This window comes from Mauremys reevesii, linkage group 4 (genome assembly GCF_016161935.1).
Source record: "Mauremys reevesii isolate NIE-2019 linkage group 4, ASM1616193v1, whole genome shotgun sequence".
Classification (NCBI taxonomy): Eukaryota; Metazoa; Chordata; order Testudines; family Geoemydidae; genus Mauremys; species Mauremys reevesii.
This window is the reverse complement of record NC_052626.1, coordinates 62502247-62522093: the sequence shown is the minus strand read 5'-3', so window position 1 is coordinate 62522093 and position 19847 is coordinate 62502247. Positions and strand designations below refer to the sequence as shown.

Genomic DNA, 19847 nt, shown 5'->3' with positions numbered 1-19847 from the left:
TGTCCTTCCATGGAAATGGTTTTGGGTCTAACCATTCTATTAATCCTTTCCTTGTTTCCCTCCTGATATAATAGTTTTTCATGGTGATGTGTATCGTGTATGTGTTCTTTGGAGTTCTGTGGCTTGCATGGTCAGCCTGTTATTGGCGGGACCTCCTGAGGATCCAGTTCTGGATTGGTGCGGTTATCTTCCTGGGAATGCTGGAGAAAGCAGTCTTCTATGCAGAATTCCAGAACATCCGCTACACGGGAGAATCTGGTATGTACCAAGGACAACTTATAATTATGGGTATATCTACACTGTAATCAGAAGTGTGACTCAGCACATGTCAACATCCTGAGGCAACTTTGATTTAGCCAGTTGAATAATTCTAGCAGTGTAGCTGTACAAGCCCTTCTGTGACCCTAGATATGTATTTGTTCAACCAGTATGTGCTGCTGTGGCTTCGCTGTTATTGTTTGAGCTAGCTAGATCAAACAATAGCTCTACATATTCTGCAGTCACCCCCATTGCCATGGGCAGGGTAAGGTGGTAATGATTCATTTGAATATATAACTAATTAGGTAGTGTATATTCAATAACTATTTGATTAGTTGGTCACCTCAGAACAAGGAATAAGTAGCCAATGTTTTTGGATTCTGTTCCCAATTGTGCCACAGGCTGTCTGGATGACCTCTGGAAAGTTGTTAAACTGAAGTCTTCAGTCTTCATTGTCCCATCTGTAAAAAGGGTATAATACCCACTTCATAGGGATAATTGAATCCTGTTTCTAAAGTGCTTTGATCTTCTCTGAGACTTAAATTCAACATGCTATGTAGGTTATGTCTGTATAGGAAAATCTTGCTAACAATAAGGATAGTTAAGCACTGGAGCAGGTTGCCTAGGGAGGTTGTGGGATCCCTGTCATTGGAGGTTTTTAAAAACAGATTAGACAAATATCTGTCATGGGTGGTCTAGGTATACTTTCTGCCCCAGTGTGGAGGGAAGGACTAGATAACTTTGAGGTTCCTTCCAGCCCTACATTTCTATGACTCTATCATGTAGTATTTTAGAAAATACTTCAAAAACATTAGGATCTGACTTAAACTAATTTAAAGCTGGTACTTGTGCTGTTCTGATCGCCCTTACATCCTTATGTGTTAGAGAAGTTTGTGCTATAGTACATCAAAAAGCCTTAAAACACAAGGTAATAGATCACAAATGCCAAATCTAGATGCAGCAAGTTGAGTTATAGACAGAGCCGGCTTGTGAATTAATGGGTTGTGTGACTTGCTTTGGGATATGACATTTCACCTATCTAGATCACTAATTATAATCTGGCTCAGGCTGGTAGCAACCAAAATTAATTACTGTACCAACTCACTGTCAGATTGCAGCTGAAGCTGATTGGAGTGTGTTGGGTTCTAGGTGGGATGCACTAGCACAGGGCTTCCCACCAAGATCTTATAAAGAAGGATCTGAGCGAGTGAAACTACAACATGGTCTTACAGAATTTTTACATGCAGCTGTCCTGATCCACAACATAGAGCAGGGGTCTCAAACTCAAATGACCACGAGGGCCACATGAGGACTAATACATTGGCCTGAGGGCCGCATTACTGACACCTCCCCCCGCTGTCCTCGGCCCCGCTCCCACTCCACGCCTTCCATGAGGCTGTGGCTCTTCCAACCCCTTCCCCGAAATCCCCACCCCAACTCACCACCTTCCTTCCCCCAGGGGGTACAGGAGGGGTGTGGGGTGTGGCAGGGGCTCAGGTCAGGGAGTTGGGGTGTGGAGTGCAGGAGGGATGAAGGATGCAGCAGGGGGTCGGGGCACAGGAGGGGTGCGGCAGGGGACTCAGGGCAGAGAGTTGGGGTGTGGGGTGCAGGAGGGGTGCGGCAGGGGGCTCAGGGAAGGGGGTTGGGGTGAAGCAGGGGGTTCAGGGTAGGGGGTCGTGTGCAGCAGGTTGCTCAGGGAAGGGGGTTGGGGTGCAGCAGGGGGCTCAGGGCAGGAGTGCAGGGTATGGCGGGGTTGGGGTGCAGCAGGGGGCTCAGGGCAGTGGGTTGGGGTGCAGGAAGAGTGTGGCGGGGGTTGGGGTGTGGCAAGGGGCTCAGGGCAGGGGGTTCGACTGCAGGAGGGGGAAACGGCTGGAATGTGGGGGAGTAGGGGCACAGAGGTGTGTGTTGCTGTTGCTTCAGGCACCGCCCCCAGCAGCTCCCATTGGCCGGGAATGGGGACCGCGGCCAGTGGGAGCTGCTGGGGGCGGTGCCTGAGGCAACAGCAACACCCCCTCCGCGCCTCTTTCCCCCCCCCCCACGTTCTTTCCGCTTCCCGGCGCGACAAGGGGGCAGGGCCGGGAGCCTTCCCTGCCCCCCCCCCCCCCCCCGGTGCGCTCTGGGCCAGAGCCGCTCTAGGTAAATGTTGGCGGGGGGGGCACGAGGACCTCACAGGCTGCAGAAAATAACCTTGCGGGCCAAATGTGGCCCGCGGGCTGCGTGTTTGAGACCCCTGACGTAGAGGATCTTGTTGGTTGGCTACTTGGGATGCTATTAATGCCTAGGAGATACTTAAGGGCTATATCCAAAGTATTTGCAAGAAGGAATGGGAAAGGGCATTACCATATTCAGGGTTTCTGCATGAATTAAGATCGTTAGGTATTCAGTCTGATTTAATGACTTGTGTATACCCTCGGGTGAGGTATGGGACTGAAATAACATTCTTCAGTTCATCTCTCTGCTAGAAAATACTTAAAGTAGGTTCTGTCTTATCTATCTTATGTAGACCATATACATACAAACATTTTCTGAGGGGAAAAAAAGTTTCTCAGTAACTCCTTTGGTGCTGAATGAAGTATTCAGCTCTTCCTGGAAGCTTACTCCAACAGTAGATAACAAAAAGATTAAGAACACTGATGCATTTTAATTTGCCTGCGTTTCTAGGAATAGTCTTGACCATTGTATTGTTGCTCTTACCTGCAGCACTTATTCAGAACCCGAATTATATGTTTAGTAACCAAGTTTCTTGTGGTTGGTAGTCCAAGGTGCACTGATACTTGCAGAGCTGCTTTCTGCAGTGAAACGTTCACTGGCTCGAACTCTGGTCATCATCGTCAGCCTGGGATACGGGATAGTTAAGTGAGTAACAACCTCATCTCATGTTACAGGCTGAACATGTTTCTTTAAAGTGGTTAAATGACATTTGAATGTTATTAGCAAACTTTGAAAATGGATGCTGCAGTGAGACAAAATGAAGTAAAATGTTAAGTAAAAAAGCTATTGGAATGGAAAGAGAATTTTAGAGAGAAGGCAAAAATCTTTCTGTAGTTCAACACTCTTCTCTCTTTAAAATAGGCAAATTAGAGACTCCCTCAGTGAGGAAGCTGACCTGTCTACTGAAAAATGACATTTTGTAATGCATATGAGCTTAATTAAATATTAATGTTAAAAATTAACCCTGTTTTAAAAAAAAAAAAGTAGCTGCTGACAGCACTAAGTAACGGATTCTGTTAACACTGTTACGCTCCATGCTGTAGTCAGGTGTGTGCGAAGGCTGTGTGCATGCATGATCAGGTACTAGTATGCAGTGAATATAATTGAGTACCAAGTGCTCAGTGTCCAGGAGAGGGAGAATATCGGTAAGTGGGTGAGTTGTGGGGAATGGTAGAAGTGTGATCATTCAAAATATTTTTCTTTAAACGCTTTAAAGGTGGATAGTAGCGGGACTAAAACAGGTGGAGATAACTCTGAGTGCATTTGCTGAATCTTCTTGAGATGGGAGGAAGTATGGAGATGAGTGGGTGGGGACAACTTTAGATATCCACTTGGGGGAATATGCAATTCTGGTTCTGATCTTTTTTTAAGAAAGATGTGGAAAAACTAGAAAGGATGCAACAAATGCAAAAGGATTAAATAAGACCTATGATGAAGGATGAAAGGCACTAAAATGCAGGGCTTTGGAGCTGTGCTGCAGCTCTGCTCCAGCTCTGGGCAAAAACCTGCAGCTCCACTGCTCTAGAGCTGCTCCAGCTCTAGGCTCTGCTCCAAAGCCCTGCTAAAATGAGTGTAGTCTAGAGGGGAGAGAATATGGGAGACAAAGCTTGGCATAAAGATCAGAATAACAATTTTATTAATGTATAGAATTTCAGAAGATGGTAGAACCAGGATTAAAGAAAGCCAAGAAAGGAAAACGTTAAGCTAGATTTTGGGGATGTTATGGTTCTTAGACTAGACTAAAATTAATCCATTATCTCTCACAATGAAAGAGTCTAAAACTCTTTTGAATGTTCAAAAAGCGATTAGAGAAGACCACTTGTGTATGTATATTATAAATTCTCATGAAGTGTGAGACAAACTTTTTCTGTCTGAAATTAAGTCTGTCTTGAAGTGGTTTTTACCTTACACATAGTATGTGAAACTTTCATTGTACTGTACTCTTAAAATCACACCTTTAAATTCAAGCCTAGACAAAGCCATGAACTTAGAGCACCGTGACAAAATAACTTCCTAGATCTATAACTTGTGATGAGAAATCTTGAATCGTGTGCCTTTTTTGCCCAGGTGTGTGTTTTTATCTTTTTTCACTTTTTTTATATTTCCCTGCAGGCCTCGTCTTGGAGTCACTCTTCACAAAGTAGTTACGGCTGGAGTGCTCTATTTATTATTTTCTGGCATGGAAGGTGTCCTTAGAGTCACAGGGGTCAGTAGACTTTTACCTGTGTTTTCATATGTGCCATAGATGTAGCAATTGTTGGTCTTGTGTGATTACATATACTGTAATGTAGTGAAGGATCCTTCGGCTGTGCTATAATAGGGAAATTTGGAGAATGAAATTCCCAGCGCCTTAGGGGGGAGAGAGGACAGTTGTGGAATGTTGTTGAGAAGGCTTTATTTTTCCAGCTATTTTCTTGCCATGTCTACTCCCCAAAATTTAATTCTCTGCGATGGAAAATAATTTTGGTGCTTTGAAATAGGAATACTTGAAGATAAGTGGGTTTTTTTGGGTCCAGAATTGACAAAGTTTTGAATTTGTGCCTAGTAGTCAAGGGAGGTTTCACTGGGCCTTGTGCAGGGAAAAAAACCACGCTGGCAAATAGAAATGGGTGCTCCTTGCAGATTTTTCAAGGTGCATATTTTAATAGCCCGATGAAGACTATTTTAATTCTTAAAGATTTTATTGTACGTAGTCATTTTTGAGGTCGATGGAGTTCGGCTTCAGAAGGACAATATCAGTCCTGCAGTGGCACTGCTGCTTTTAACAATCTAAAACTTGCCTATCAGAAGAGTCTCTGGCTTTGGTTTTGCACCTGACGTGATTGAATTCTTGAGACAGCTTATTTTGACTTTGTCTCTCATTTGGTACCCTTTCAGCTTTTCTATGGCGCTATGGCTCTGATAGCTAACTTGGGTCTATCAGTGATTGATGCCTGTATTATTTTATGGATATCCTTTCAGAAGTTGCCCAATATGACTAATTTTTCTAGGAAATGTTCAGTGCCTGGTGCAGAGACCAGTACAAGTGAATTTCTTAACAAAATAACATACTGAATGAATTTGTGTATGTGCGAGAGGATTGTTGATCACATCTTGTATGTTGTCTCCTAGGGTTCCATCAACTTATGCCCTTTTGTTTAAATTTAGTGCTCAACAGTGGAACATGTAGTCTTTGGCACCAGCACAGTACCTGCAAAGATCTATAACAAACTTTCTGTAAGAACTGTTATTGCAGCGCAGCACCATCAAGGCTGTCTGCTCATTAGCGGTGCCTTTTCAATAAGTTACTCACCTGACTCTAAAAACTTACTTCTTGCCATATCAGCCGCTTGTGGGGATCAGAACTGTGTGTGGCGTTGTCTGCTTTTAACTCTGCTACAAAATACTCTGTCCCTTGTGGTGAACACTAATTCAAACTCTCTTCTTCAACAGCAAAGCATATAGGGGCTTCATAGCTTTCCAGTTCTGTATTTGTTCTCTGATGGTAAAATGATAACCTGGCACTGAATGCTTGATGATTTTGGTGTGTGCTTTGCTTTTCCAATCATCTTGTTCTCACTGGGTCTTTCTCTTTATCTCTAGGCACAGAATGATCTTGCCTCCTTGGCTTTTATTCCCCTGGCTTTCCTAGATACTGCCCTCTGCTGGTGGATATCCTTCTTCACTGTTTAATTTGGTGCAGTGTTTTTTCTTTGGAGTTTGGTCTTCAGGGAGTCTTTCTGCAGCAAACATTTTTGCCATCCTTTTTGTTGAACAGCTACCATAGGCCCTGTGGCCTGAAGGTTCAGGTAAGCTCTATTTCCATAACTCGTATAACAAAATTTAAATTGCCAACAGAGGTTTGTGAATTGGATTTGAAACAGGTCCTCCTAGCCCTTACCATAGTGAACATGTAGTTTTTGTGTTATGGTGTTCTCTGATTATTGATGTGAATTTACTCTAAAGTTGTATTGAAGCAGTAGTCAGAACAGCAGTTTTTGGACTATGGTCTGTCCTGACCTTACAATGTAGGTGTTTTTTGTTTTTTTTGGGGGTGGTTTGGTTTTGGGTTTTTAGTTTTGTTTTAAACTGGTAGAAAACGCCTTTATTTTGACAACACTAGTGCTAAAATTTCTTCTCAGAACTTGCAGGTCTCGTACAGTAGTTTGGGGACAAGAAAGAGTTGAGTTAACTTTTTAAGCAGTTTTCTGAATCATTTTTCTAAACCTCTTCCCAGCCTCCTCTTCCACGTTTGCTGTTTGTCTTCTGCTGTGCTGAGACCCCTTTGAGTTTAGGACTTGGCTAGGTTTAGTATAAGCTCCCGAAACTACCAAACCTGAAAAATTAGGATATGCCGAAGTTCACCTTTCTCTTTCCAGGCCAGGGCAACCCCCTTGTTCCTCTTACAATTGTCAGTTTTTTGTCTAAACACATGTTCAGTTATTGTACAATTAAGATTGCAGGCAAGGTAGGTAAAGACAAACATGGATGTGCTGTCCATTTATATTAATCTCATGAACAGGTTTTAAACCTTGTTTTAAACTTGGGGGCAGGGATAGCTCAGTGGTTTGAGCATTGGCCTGCTAAACCTAGGGTTGTGAGTTCAATCCTTGAGGAGACCACTTAGGGATCTGGGGCAAAAATTGGTCCTGCTAGTGAAGGCAGGGGGCTGGACTAGATGACCTTTCAAGGTCCCTTCCAGTTCTAGGAGATTCGTATATCTCCAATTCTTACCTTATCTTACCTATTTTTCTCTTCTCAAAATGCATGTAAAGTTTTCCCGCAAGTATGAGCTACTGTAGTGTAGTTGGAGTGTAGTTGTGAAATTTTGCATCAGGCTAGCTTACTGATGCGGTGATATCAGAGTACTAGGCCTGGCTGCCTCTGGTTGACCACCTACTGCTGCTGTGCGGGAGGGCTGGGTCACTGTGGTTGTGCTGTTAGAAAGGGTTGCCGGGGCGCTATGTCTGCATGGCATGACAGTGTTGCTTGAGATGTGTATAAAAGCTGTATCCTACTTGTTATCAAGAACTTGATTCTTAAGCTTGCTTTCCTTGACTTGCCATACATATTCATCAGCCTGACTCAAACGATGAAGCTGCTAAAACTTCGGAGGAACATTGTGAAACTCTCTCTTTACCGGCACTTCACCAACACTCTTATCTTGGCAGTAGCAGGTGAGCTGTGGATTCCATTCCTCACTAAATAGTCCACTTTCCAGGTATTATAGGGCTGGTTTAGTTTACTAAAGCTCTTCTTTGGATCTGTTTATTGGTCTTTGGCATTTCAGTGTTTACTCTTGAACACTTAGCCTTGCATAGTGGTGGGCTTCTGTCAAATTTTTCTCTCTACCCATAAACAGTAGCTTCAAATTAGCATTTCTCTGAATAAGCTTAATAGTTTTTTGGAGTTTTTCATTATGGTTCCCTTTCCTCTCCCACCTTCTTTCCCCAGACATCTTCATGCTTCATAGCAGCTGCATCCCATGCTGAAATCTGCTGCTGAGATGGGTAGTGGCTTCCTCCAAAACTGCAGTACCACTTTGTACTGGTTAATAGAGGATTTTAAGATGTGTTATGGCTCCACCATGCTGACAGCTTAATATTTGAGCAGAGTGGTTTCGTGAAAAAGAATGTTGTCTGCTCATTTTAGAAAGGAGAGGGGATGGGAAATTGCAATTTAAAGTTTGTACCTATTTGCATCAAATAAAATCCAACTAATATCAAGAACATACCTAATAATGCTACCAGACTCCCAGTTTTTCTCACCCACCCACAAACCCTATTCAGGCAGTCAGCAGATTGCTTTTAACTCTACTGTCATAAGGGACTGAGATGTTTGAAACCTGTTTTACAAAATGTGACCATTAAATAGATGGGTTTGGCTGACATTCTTGGCAGCATCTGAAACTAAGTCTCTCCAAAATACGACCAGTCTCTCCAAAACCCAACCCATTCTTTAAAGCCCACTATGGGGAACGCTTAGCTTCTGCATTAAAACTTGCTTTTGGTCCAGGGTAATAAGATCTAAATTCCAAGAATGGTGGGTGGGAGGCTTGGTTACTTTAAAATATTTTGTACTTGTAATTGATCATAAAGAGACCTGATGTCTTTGAATGTCAGTATCCTAATCTGTGTCTCTAGAAGAAGGAAAGTAACATGGAAATGGAGATTTGAGGTTTAGCTTAGACTTTTTTACGTGAGGTATATTTTTTTCATTCTTGAAGAGATAGCATATAGTATTTGAAGCCTCTGAACTGAAATCTTGACTTGTCATAAGGTCAGTTTCCGAGTGGGTTAACCTAACTTTTAATTTTTTCCAAAGGCTGATAAATTGAGTTACGTGCAGTTCACTCTGAAGGTCTTTGGAATGAAACCTTTTAAAAACAAGGTTCTGCTGATACTGTATGATCATTCGATTCCTTGGCCTTTTTCATAAGATTGAGGGTTTTTCTTTGTGTAAGTCACCGATCTGTCATGCAATGTATTGTGTTCTAATTGATTGCAAGTATGCTTGCTTGAGGTGACTAAAAGCAGCAAAGAGTCCTGTGGCATCTTATAGATTAACAGATGTATTGGAGCATGAGCTCCGACTTCACCCATTTTGTCGGAGCCCGTGCTCCAATCCATCTGTTAGTCTATAAGGTGCCACAGGACTCTTTGCTGCTTTTACAGATCCAGACTAACACAGCTACCCCTCTGATACTTGAGGTGACTATTCACTATTGCTGTGGATGTAGCTTGTAAAGAACTTTAGATTTCATAAATGTTAAACTGTTACATTGTCTAGAATGCTGCTAGAAGGAAGTTATGTAATTCTTCAAAAAATAGTCCCATGGGGAAGAAGGAAGTAGTGGGGGATCATTCCTTGCCATGTCTTGGACAAGGTGTTGAAAGCATGCCTTGGGGAAAACAAGAACACTGAATTCAGCTCTTAATTTCAGTGGCTGAATTAACTGATGTGAGATGACTTCCGGAGAATCTTTGTCCCTTTGTGATTGGAAGAAAAGGATGTAACAGGAAAAGTTACAGTAAATTGTTGATGGTTTAAAAAGACTTTTGCCTTTGAAGTCCCAGGGGAGTGATTACTTAGTTCTTAGATACTCTAGTGATAGAAAAACTAAGAGGTAACAAGCTTCATGCATTCACGTCTGACTTACCGGTTTTACCAAGTGTTCTTTTTTTGCCTTCAGCATCTATTGTATTTATCATCTGGACCACTATGAAGTTCAGGCTGGTGGATTGTCAGTTGGTGAGTTTGCATCCTATACCTAAGTGGTTTCCATGATTACTACTTCCTTCCTTAAAATCTGGATTTGGAGGTAGAGGAAGTGAGGTTGGAGAAGCTGGCTAATGCTCTTCCTGTAGAGTCCCCTTCATGCGGAGTAGCATACAGTGAAGTCTTAATACATGGAAATTTGCACCCTATGGGAAGCCATTTAGTACAGAACCGCAACTTTACTCCTTGTCACAGGTGTTTCTAGTTCACCAGTTAAAAAAACAAACAAAAAAAAGGGACTCAGGGCATGGATTCTCTCTGTGTTCCTGGCATATTTTACTTTTCTTGACAGGACTGGCAGGAGCTGTGGGTGGATGATGCCATCTGGCGACTGTTGTTCTCAATGATCCTTTTTGTCATCATGGTTCTGTGGAGGCCGTCTGCCAACAACCAAAGGTTTAATGCGTTTTATCTTTCTTAAAGTAATCTTGAATTCTTAGTCAATTCTATCCAAAGAAAGCATTTCCAGCAGTCCTGGTGTACTACAGGGTGACTTGCTAAACTTTTCTGCAGGCTCTGTGAGCCGCATGTGTGTGTATATAGGGATTGAGAAGGAAGTATAGTTCATGTCTCTCTCCAGACCTCAGAAAGTGGAAGCAGCATTTGTAGATTTATAGGATCTCCTTAGTGACATTTATTTAAAAAAGAAGAATGGTATGAGTACTTAAATTACCTCAGCTTGTGGTTGATCAGAAATCTAACTTACAATTAGAGTGAGCTGTCCAGAATAGTCAAATGCTAAAAATGGCAAGATAATCAGTCTCTTCAAAATAACATTTATGTAAGATATTTTGACTTTGTGCATCTGTCTCATGGTACCTTCATTCTTTTCCTCTTCTCCAAAGGTTTGCTTCCTCACCGTTGTCTGAGGAAGATGATGATGAACAGAAAGAGCCCATGTTAAATGAAAGCTTTGGTAATGTTGGAATTATTAATATGGGAGACCGCCAGACACTAATTTAACCATAAATTCCTTTATTAAATCCAAAGGCCAAATGGTGTTTTATACAATTGCTCTAAACATACCTAACAGCCTAAAAGTAAGCAGTCACTATACCCAATACGGTAACAAAGTATTCATAAGCATGTGATCAGTATACTTACAAATAGGCCAGACCTAGAGAAAACTGTCTTATCCTGGTGTGCTCCAGCATGATCAGGTAGGGGTCTGACAAAGAAGCTTCAGATTAATAGCTTTTCTTTATACTCTTCAGCTAATTTGCTAGTTTTAGCAAAAGTCCAGTTTGAAGCAGTTTCTCCTTGCTTCTTTCCTTCCTCCAAGGCCTTCCTTTATCTCCTTCCCCCTCCCCGCAATCCTTGCTCACCAGCAGAACAGTGGGAAGGTTTGTTTGTTTCTCTTAAGATATTTTTTTTTCTTTGTCTTGTTACTGCAGCTCTTAATTTTATTAGTTAGTTTTTGAACCATATTTCCTTCACACACTACAAATAATACTACGTATTATTCTCATGGCTGCCTTTTACTTGCTGATTAGAGTCCCTTCCTTACTGGCCACAAACCTGAAAGCAAATATATTATTTTCTTAACCAAACTTAAGCTAACTTTTTAATTCTTTTAATTTCATAACTATCCCTAAAGGTAGGAACAGAATCTTAGTGCTGACTTAATCAAGAACAGATATAGCAGCACTGTCACCAGCAGCATAAACTTCTCCATGCTGCCACTAGACTTTTAACCCTAGCCTTCGAGGAACACGCCCACTAAATGTTCAGTCTCTACATGGCCTCTTCAGTCTTTGACTTCTCAGATGAAACTGCCTATAGGGGCACTCGTGTAATCTTGTCCACTCGGAACTGGACTGAGATCAACAACTTATTTAATGTAGGCAACTAGCCTTCAGATGGTGGGGACTTCCAGATGCTACTGCTGGACAGCAAATTAAGATGGGTTTGAAATGATGATTGAAGCCCTGAACCTTCCAGTCCTAATCATTTTGCATTTCAGAAAGGCCCACAGAAAAGGTGGGGGAGCTGGTTCTACAGGAACAGTGAAATGGATAATGCATAAAGTAGACTGAAGAAGGATCCTTTTATCATAGGTGTTCACTGAGCTTCACTTTGAGCTTGCCTTGACAGTGCGGCAATGCACAGTAAGGGGAGTGATTTCTAAAGTGTGTGAATGCGGTGTGCACTAAAGTTCCCTGGAGCGCTTTAACATAGTGCTGTTTTCACACCCACCTAGGGAGCATTGTCACACCATGCAGACCAATCCTTAGTATTGTTTGTTAAAAACATATATGAATTTTTCCGAGAAGTTACTTTTGGTACCTGGAAAGGGGACTCTCCTTTTAAATAGGTAGCATGCCCTTTCCTCTAAATAATGATCTTTGGTGTCAGTGAAGTATTCCTAATAGATATGCAATCTACAGTTTACATACTGACCTAGTTTAATCATCCCGTTTCTATCTTGTCTCCCCTTTGCAGAGGGAATGAAAATGAGAAGTACAAAACAAGAACCAAATGGAAATATGAAAGCAAACAAAGCTGTGAGTATGCTCTTCCCACACTGGCCCTATCACTAGGTAAAGGTAATGACAGATCACTCAGTTGCCACTTAAATAGGAGCTCTGTAACAGGATCAGACCAAGTATCTGTGTTTGTCCTTTCCAAGAAGTGTGAGTGATGTGGGTGAAAACATGGTAATTGTGGTGCTTGTGAACAGATCTTGAGTCTTGGCTTTCTGGTAAATCAGAATTCAGTATGTGCTTTGAGAACTTGCACATAATGCATTAGAGACAGAACTGTTTCATATTACACCAAGTTCTCTGAAACTGGCTAATTTAGCCTTTGTGTAGCGAGTCTCTCAGGTTCTGAGATTGCTTCAAAACAGAAGAATACATGGAAGCAGAACTGGATTCAAAGGGAATTTACACTACTTACCCTATGTCTCCAAATTCTGTATGCTTTTCAGTCAGATGCATGACCACCTGAGGTGCGTGTATATCTTTTGTGAGTGCTTTTAAGACATCTGCATTTTCCACATGTGACCCTGTAAAACTGAGGATTTTCACAATGAGGAGGCAGAAAATGCATTACAAAGTTGTTTCTCAAAAGCCTTTAGAGTGGAGCTCATTTTTTTTGTCTAAAGCATGCATAAATTGTAGAACCCTGATGCCCCCTGAAATCTCTGTTTTGCTCTGGCAATAATGAGGAGTTCCTCAAACTCTTGAATCAGCAGCAAGGACATTCAAATAAAGATGACTTATAATTCACAGATATCCTTAATGTAAAGATAAAACTGCCCATTGTTTTCTGTTCAGCAAAAAAGCAAAGAAGAAATATATTCAGTGCTCAAACATCTTAAATAATATTACATATCGCAGATCAAAATGTCAGTTCATACAAATGAACAATCCTACTAGTGCTATAAAAATGCTAATAGTCTCAACAAAAATTAGGAAGGTTACATTAACATATGGTATACTCTTTAATCTTTTAAATCCAACATTATGAATCATATTTGTTTTTTAATACAATGTTTTATTAATTATTGTAGCATTTTAAGTTAATTCTTGGCTGAGTAGGCACTGCTTAAAATTGCTGAAAAATATGTTTAAAAAATGTATTGCAACTTCCCTGATCCTCTGAACTTGATTCCTTAATTCAAAAATAACAGTTTGCATTTCTTGTGTGAGCAACCACTGTAGTTAATGCTGAGCTTTTCAGGTAGGCTAGAGGAAATGTATTCACTTGCAAATCCCTTCAAAGAATCTTGTCATTTTTGGTTTATTTCTGTGCTTCTAGCAGGAAGATGATCTGAAGTGGGTAGAAGAGAATGTTCCTTCTTCAGTGACTGATGTGTGAGTATCTGTACTGTGACAAGCAGTAGTAGCTGCATTGGAGTCAAAAGCACTGGAAGTATAGTTAGAATGTCGGCAGTTCTGATGCTGTCTCTGTCTGGGCAAGTGCTGAACCCTTTCTGGAGTTGGCCTCTGACTTTAAGGGTACATCTGCGCAGCATACTAAGCATAAATTTTTAGCCATGTGTAATTACTTAATAGAGTTTATAATTTTTTTTTTTAAATCCAAAACTGCACCTCCTTTAAATCTTGGTGTTTGTCCTTCTCTTGCTGCTGTAGTGAAATTATCCTTAAATGTAATGCATCTGCTGAAATGTAGACTGGGAACTTCTTAAAATGTTCACTGTAGTTGGTAATGGTAGGTACAAACAGTCCCTTATGAGGATTTGACCTCAAGTTGAAAATCAACAGTACTACAAGTGAGGTTACATGGAACAAGTAAGTCTCTGGTTCAGTATTTTGGTTTGATTTTAAGCATTCAACATTTTTTTTATCGTTAGAGGTCTCACACATAGGTAAAATCCTAGTTAAAGGACTAAGACATTTAAAAGATATAGGGCAGAGCTGACACATTCTTGTGCTCTCTGGTTGGAGAAATCAGTGTGATTCTGACGAGTAGCGATACTTGCATGATAGAAACTTGTTCCTGTTTTGGCTTCTGTATACGACCTCATGACTATGAATAATGAACTGAAGTCAGTGTTAGCTGCCTGTGTTTTGAATCCCATGTCTGACTTATTTGATTTTTTTTTTTTGTGAAGTTAAAACCAGATTAGCTTCCCTCAGTAGTGTGTTCTGGATGTACACTTGAGTGTTTTTCCTAATATAATATAAATTGTGGATAACTTTTATTAAGTTTGGTAATTAAGACAATGTCCGAGCCTTCTGTTTAGTGACACTTGACACTGGCAGTATGGAAGCCCACTGTACACAACTGGTATCACTTCTGCCTTAATAAAGTGATTTTTACCATTTAAAAACTTTGGTGTTCTATGCCTAAAATTATCTTTGTTAAATCATATGTAAACCATGATGGATATTAGCTTACAATTCTGATACTGGCATTCCAGTAGAAGGCTCAGATCCTGGATTTAAATACACATCTCTGTTTACAAAAATACAATTCAGTTTATACATGATAGGATACTAAGTTTCAGAATACTACACTGAGGAAAAGAGGTATCTTGTGAAAATTTGTCATAATTTGCCTCGGGTTTGTCTTTATAGAATGAGTAAGGATTTTCTTTTTTAAAACACTCTAATCAGAGGGTACTGAAAGCTAGTAAAAGGCAAGATACTCCTCTCCACCATATAAAGTAAATAAGAGGCTATAAAAGACACTTGCATTTTACTTGAGAGTTTTTGAAAGTTGACATCTTCTGGCTGATTTCAAGTGATAATGGGAATTGGAGAGCTGAACAGTGAAAGCAGAACTTAGAAACTGATTTTGGTATTTGATGATACTACTTGGGCCCCATCTCACTCTGTTAATATCTTTCTCTCTCTTCCTCCGGTTCTCTAATTTTAGCAGAAAGGTGGTCCTCTTCTCCATCATAACCTACTCCCGCTCAAAAAGCTGGAGATGTTAAAACTGACATTGATATTTTCAGTCGTTTGGTGCCCTGGGTCTGTGTAACAATCTTTGTTTGTTTTTTACTGCAGTGCTCTCCCAGCCCTTCTGGATTCAGATGAGGTCAGTAAATAAGCCTTCAGCACAAATTGAAGTCTTATGACATGCCAGGGGTGTCATGAGTCTTTCATTAAAGAGGTTGACTTGGCCTGTTAGAACTGAGCTCTATGTTTCTATAAATGCAGCAGGAAAGGGGAGAGGAGAAGTACTGATGTTATAATTGAATGAAATACAATAATTTGCCCTAAATATGAACAGTATAAACTAGTGTTCAGCCAATAGACTTCCAAGAATGGTAGAACCTGTGCAGCAGATTGCAATTTATCATGAAACAATTGTTTTAAATGCAAATGATTTAAAATACTAGGCACTCCCTTCATGCAGTAGTGCCATGCATGTTTACTCAAAGTAAAGCTGCATTTCCTCGTCTCCTTCCACGTTTGTGTGTGAATTCCAGTAATGTGTTGTAGCAAAACAGCTCAGTTTCTGGCTCTGCAGATGCCATTACATAAATTAGCAGCTGTTTCTAGAACAGTGATCCTCAAATTGAGGGGCGGTGGGACCTCGGCCAGCCCGGTGGGGAGGGAGCACCATGCTTCCAGCCCCACTCCACCTCCAGCTTCACTTCTCTCCCAGACTCATTCAGCCTCAGTCCTAGTCTGCCTCCAGGCCTGGGCCAGCCCCCATGGAGGGGTAGGGGGGGAGTGCCAGGCTTCCAGCTCCACTCTGCTGAGATTCCCTCTTTGCCCCCAGCCAAGCTCTGCCTCTAGCCCCAGCTCCTCCCCCATCCACAGTTCCACCTCCAGCTCTGCCTTCAGCCCAAGCTCCGGTGCTGTGGAACCCTTGGCGGTGCTGTAATGGAGGGCAGGCATAGACAGATTCCATTAATGCAGGGGTTCCCAAACTTGATTCGCGGCTTGTTCAGGGTAAGCCCCTGGTGGGCCGTGAGACACTTTGTTTACCTGAGTGTCCGCAGGTACGGCTGCTTGCAGCTCCCAGTGGCCGCAGTTTGCTGTTCCCAGCCAATGGGAGCTGCGGGAAACGGCGCCCCTGGCCGTGGTTCACCGTTCCCAGCCAATGGGAGCTGTGGGAAGTAGTGCGGGCCAGGCCACTGCTTTCCGCAGCTCCCATTGGCCGGGAATGGTGAACCACGGCCACTGGGAGCTGCAAGCGGCCATACCTGCGGAAAGTGGTGGCCTGGCCCGCGCCGTTTCCCACAGCTCCCATTGGCTGGGAACGGCGAACCGCGGCCAGGGCCGCCGTTTCCCGCAGCTCCCATTGGCTGGGAACAGCAAACTGTGGCTGCTGGGAGCTGCAAGCGGCCGTACCTGCGGATGCTCAGCAAACATGGCGTTGCGGCCTGCCAGGGGCTTACCCTGAACAAGCCGCAAACCAAGTTTGGGAACCCCTGCATTAATGGTAAGGGGGCGGGGGTAGGCAATCTGGAAAAGTTTGTGCACCACTGTTCTAGAAGTTGAGTTTGGTTAATACCTTCATTTGCATGTTGCTTTTGGGTAAATAAAGGGTTAATATGTGAAATCTATGCCTCGTGTTGAATTAAAATAAAATCAGTCACCTCAATAATGCTATGAATGTTAATGAGTTGATTACATTCTTGACAAATGTGTGCTCTCTACTATATCTGGAACCACTAGGCAAAAATTGTTCTTGCTGAAGAGGACTTAATGAGAGAGATGATGGATTACTATAGGACTTCACAAATTATTTGGCGAATAGTTTTTTCCTTGTCTTTAGCGCACTTTTTTCTTTCTGCTTTTTGTAGTATTAGATGAGTTCCAATCTTTAAGGTTTGATTAAGAGTGCCCTTTTCACATATTTGGGAGTGACAAAACACAAACCTCCTGCTAGTTAAGGAAAAACGCATTATGTCGGTATTTGAGGGTGCTTCTCTCTAACCAGCATACGAAGTTCTGTTATGTGTACATGACAGGTATCTTCACACATTCAGAGTTAATGGTGTAATGATCTGACCTAAACAGAGATTGAGTAGTAGTTATAATCAGAAAGGTAACTTTGCCCCGTATGTGCAGTTAGATTTCTGACTGAACAAATTTATATCTTGTCAAAATTTGAGCACTCTTTATATAGCTCTTATTTCGCGTATAACCACTGTTCTGAAATGCATGTATGTATCTATAAATGTGTAGAGTGGGCTCTTAGTTCTGAGTGATGTAAACACAGAGACAAAAATTACAAACTTCAATGACCTTTTTTTGAATCTTTCAGGAAAGAATGATTACACACTTTGAAAGATCCAAAATGGAGTGAAGAAGCAGCTTATTGAAAGTTCTGTTTCCCGTAGGCTGCCCAGTGGATCAGGTGCATCCTGCTGATCTCTCTCTTGATCTTCACCTTTGGAACTGGACACTGTATTTGAGTGAGGGCATCTTACACAGTTCACTGTGGAAGAGTTTCGCAAGGACATTGATAAACCTTTGGAAAATGTTTGAATTTACGGTGTTGCTGCAAGTTTGGATTTTTAAGTGATTTAAATGTGTGTTCCAGCACCTTCTGTAACTTTCTTCAAATATTTAATCTGTCAAACTAAAAGTCCTAACATCTGACTGAGGGACTATGAATTCAATGTTACAGTTAACTTCCACAGGTCAACTACCTGTTTTTGGTGGAGGGTAGTAGAAGTTGGTGAAGAGTTAGTTTAGAACAAGCTTCCCATTTTATTGGAAATAATGGCTAATAGATGGAGACTGCACAGCTGGCTTAGAAGGAGAGGAATTTTTTGAGTAAGAAGCCCCAGTAATTGAAGGAAATCAGGAAATCAGTTAAGATACCAAAAAGGAAATATTTGAAAAAGTTACAATATTGATGTTTTTAACAAAACCAAGTGCAATTTTATTAACACTGTGTAGGAAAGATTTTCTATTTTAAATGTCGTTGACCTAGGAGCAACAGTTGCATAACTTCAGCATTAGTTGTTGTGGCACATCTCATTGCCGGCAATGTGGTGGATGCCTGAAAAATGACCTACCCATACCTTCAAAGTGTTGTGTGGCCTAATAAAAACTTCCTGCAACACTTTGCTAATGTTTGTCTGACTATGAAGTTAAGCAAATATTAACTAGATATTTCAGTAGAACTCTACTCTGTGCAAGTGACCTGTCTGCCAAGAGGTCCATACTGATCCATGAGAAGATGGCACCATCTCCCAGAAGGAGCAAGTTCTGCTTTCCCCTGCAGGCAAAAGCTTTGCTGGTTTTGATGCTAATATGTTCTAGGATATTTCCGCTCCTGGGGTCTATTAAGGGGAGAGGGCTGGGGGAGTTTAAAAAGTCACTTGTAACATAAGTGGTTTAGTGATCGGTTTTCCTATCCAGTCCATTCCTGTGGCCAACAGGTGCTCTTTGTTCATTTGATTGATATCTGAGTTGCAGATTTCTGTTCTGTACAGAATGTTGTTCTCACTTTTTAAAAGAGGGGAAAAAAAGTCTTTGCTTTTGGTTTTTTTAATCATCTTTCATACTTTCTAGCCTGGAAGTTTCACTTGGCAATAATTTACATGTGCATGCCCATTGTAGGCCACGGGTTTGCACGTGTAAGTTGCACAAGTGTGAGTGAGGCTATACTTGGCCTGCAGAGTCTTTACTACTGATAATGACAGGAGGCAACAACAGCTTGACTTACATCCCTTTTACTTTTAAATTGAGCACATTTGATTCAGAAATTGATGAGATAATATGTAACGCTCAAAGTGGCCTTGAGAGAGCTGCTTTTGTGGAGGAGAACTGCACTAAAATCTCAAACTCATAGACTTTAGATGAGCACAATGGTCCCTTCTGGCCTTAGTCTGACCTCCTGCATGTTGCAGGCCACAGAATCTCACCCATCCACTCCTGTAATAGACCATAACCTGTGTCTGAGTTACTGAAGTCCTCAAATAATGATTTAAAGACTTCAAGTTACAGGGCATCATCCATTTACTCTAGTTCAAATCAGCAAGTAAACCGTGTCTAATGCTGCAGAGGAAGGCAAAAAACCTACAGGGTCTTTGCCAATCTGAACAAGAGGAAAATTCCTTCCTGACCCCAAATACGGCAATCAGTTGGACACTGAGCATGTCAGCAAGATCCACCTGCCAGACACCTGGGAAAGAATTCTCTGTAGTAACTCAGAGCCCTCCCCATCTAGTGTTCCCATCCCTGGATATTTGCTAGTAGTAGTCGCAGATGGGCCACATGCCATTGTTGGCAGTCCCATCATACCATCCCCTCCATAAACTTAACCAAGCTCAGTCTTTGAAGCCAATTAGGTTTTTTGCCCACACTGCTCCCCTTGGAAGGCTGTTCCAGAACTTCACTCCTCTGAAGGTTAGAAACCATCATCTAATTTCAAGCCTAAACTTGTTGGCCAGATTATATCCATTTGTTCTTTTGTCAACATTGGTGCTTAACTTAAATAACTTCTCTCCCTCCCTGGTATTTATCCCTCTGATGTATTTATAGAGAGCAATCATATCTCCCCTCAGTCTTTGGCTAGGCTAAACAAGCCAAGCTCTTTGAGTCTCTTCTCATAAGGTAGGTTTTCCCTTCCTCTGATCATCCTGGTAGCTCTTCTCTGTACCCGTTCTGGTCTGAATTAATCTTAAACATGGGAGACAAGAATTGCACACAGTATTCCTGATGAAGTCTCACCAGTGC

General features: G+C 41.7%; 1 protein-coding gene across 4 annotated transcripts in view; it reads left to right on the top strand.

Moving 5' to 3' along the window:
- Nucleotides 1-18228, top strand: part of TMEM87A (transmembrane protein 87A) — a 32932-nt gene extending 14704 nt beyond the window's left edge. The window contains exons 9-20 of one of the 4 annotated variants that reach the window (XM_039534684.1): nucleotides 75-258; nucleotides 3015-3114; nucleotides 4582-4675; nucleotides 5347-5418; nucleotides 7517-7625; nucleotides 9641-9699; nucleotides 10019-10122; nucleotides 10572-10642; nucleotides 12169-12230; nucleotides 13492-13544; nucleotides 15207-15237; nucleotides 17422-18228. In XM_039534684.1, the coding sequence (XP_039390618.1) occupies nucleotides 75-258; nucleotides 3015-3114; nucleotides 4582-4675; nucleotides 5347-5418; nucleotides 7517-7625; nucleotides 9641-9699; nucleotides 10019-10122; nucleotides 10572-10642; nucleotides 12169-12230; nucleotides 13492-13544; nucleotides 15207-15237; nucleotides 17422-17463 (981 nt within the window). In that variant the 3' untranslated portion in view covers nucleotides 17464-18228. Of the gene's footprint in view, nucleotides 1-74; nucleotides 259-3014; nucleotides 3115-4581; nucleotides 4676-5346; nucleotides 5419-6051; nucleotides 6121-7516; nucleotides 7626-9640; nucleotides 9700-10018; nucleotides 10123-10571; nucleotides 10643-12168; nucleotides 12231-13488; nucleotides 13545-15206; nucleotides 15238-17421 lie in introns of all 4 variants that reach the window. The other 3 variants (XM_039534682.1, XM_039534683.1, XM_039534686.1) reach the window with 3 other exon arrangements.
- The last annotated feature ends 1619 nt before the right edge of the window (nucleotides 18229-19847 follow it).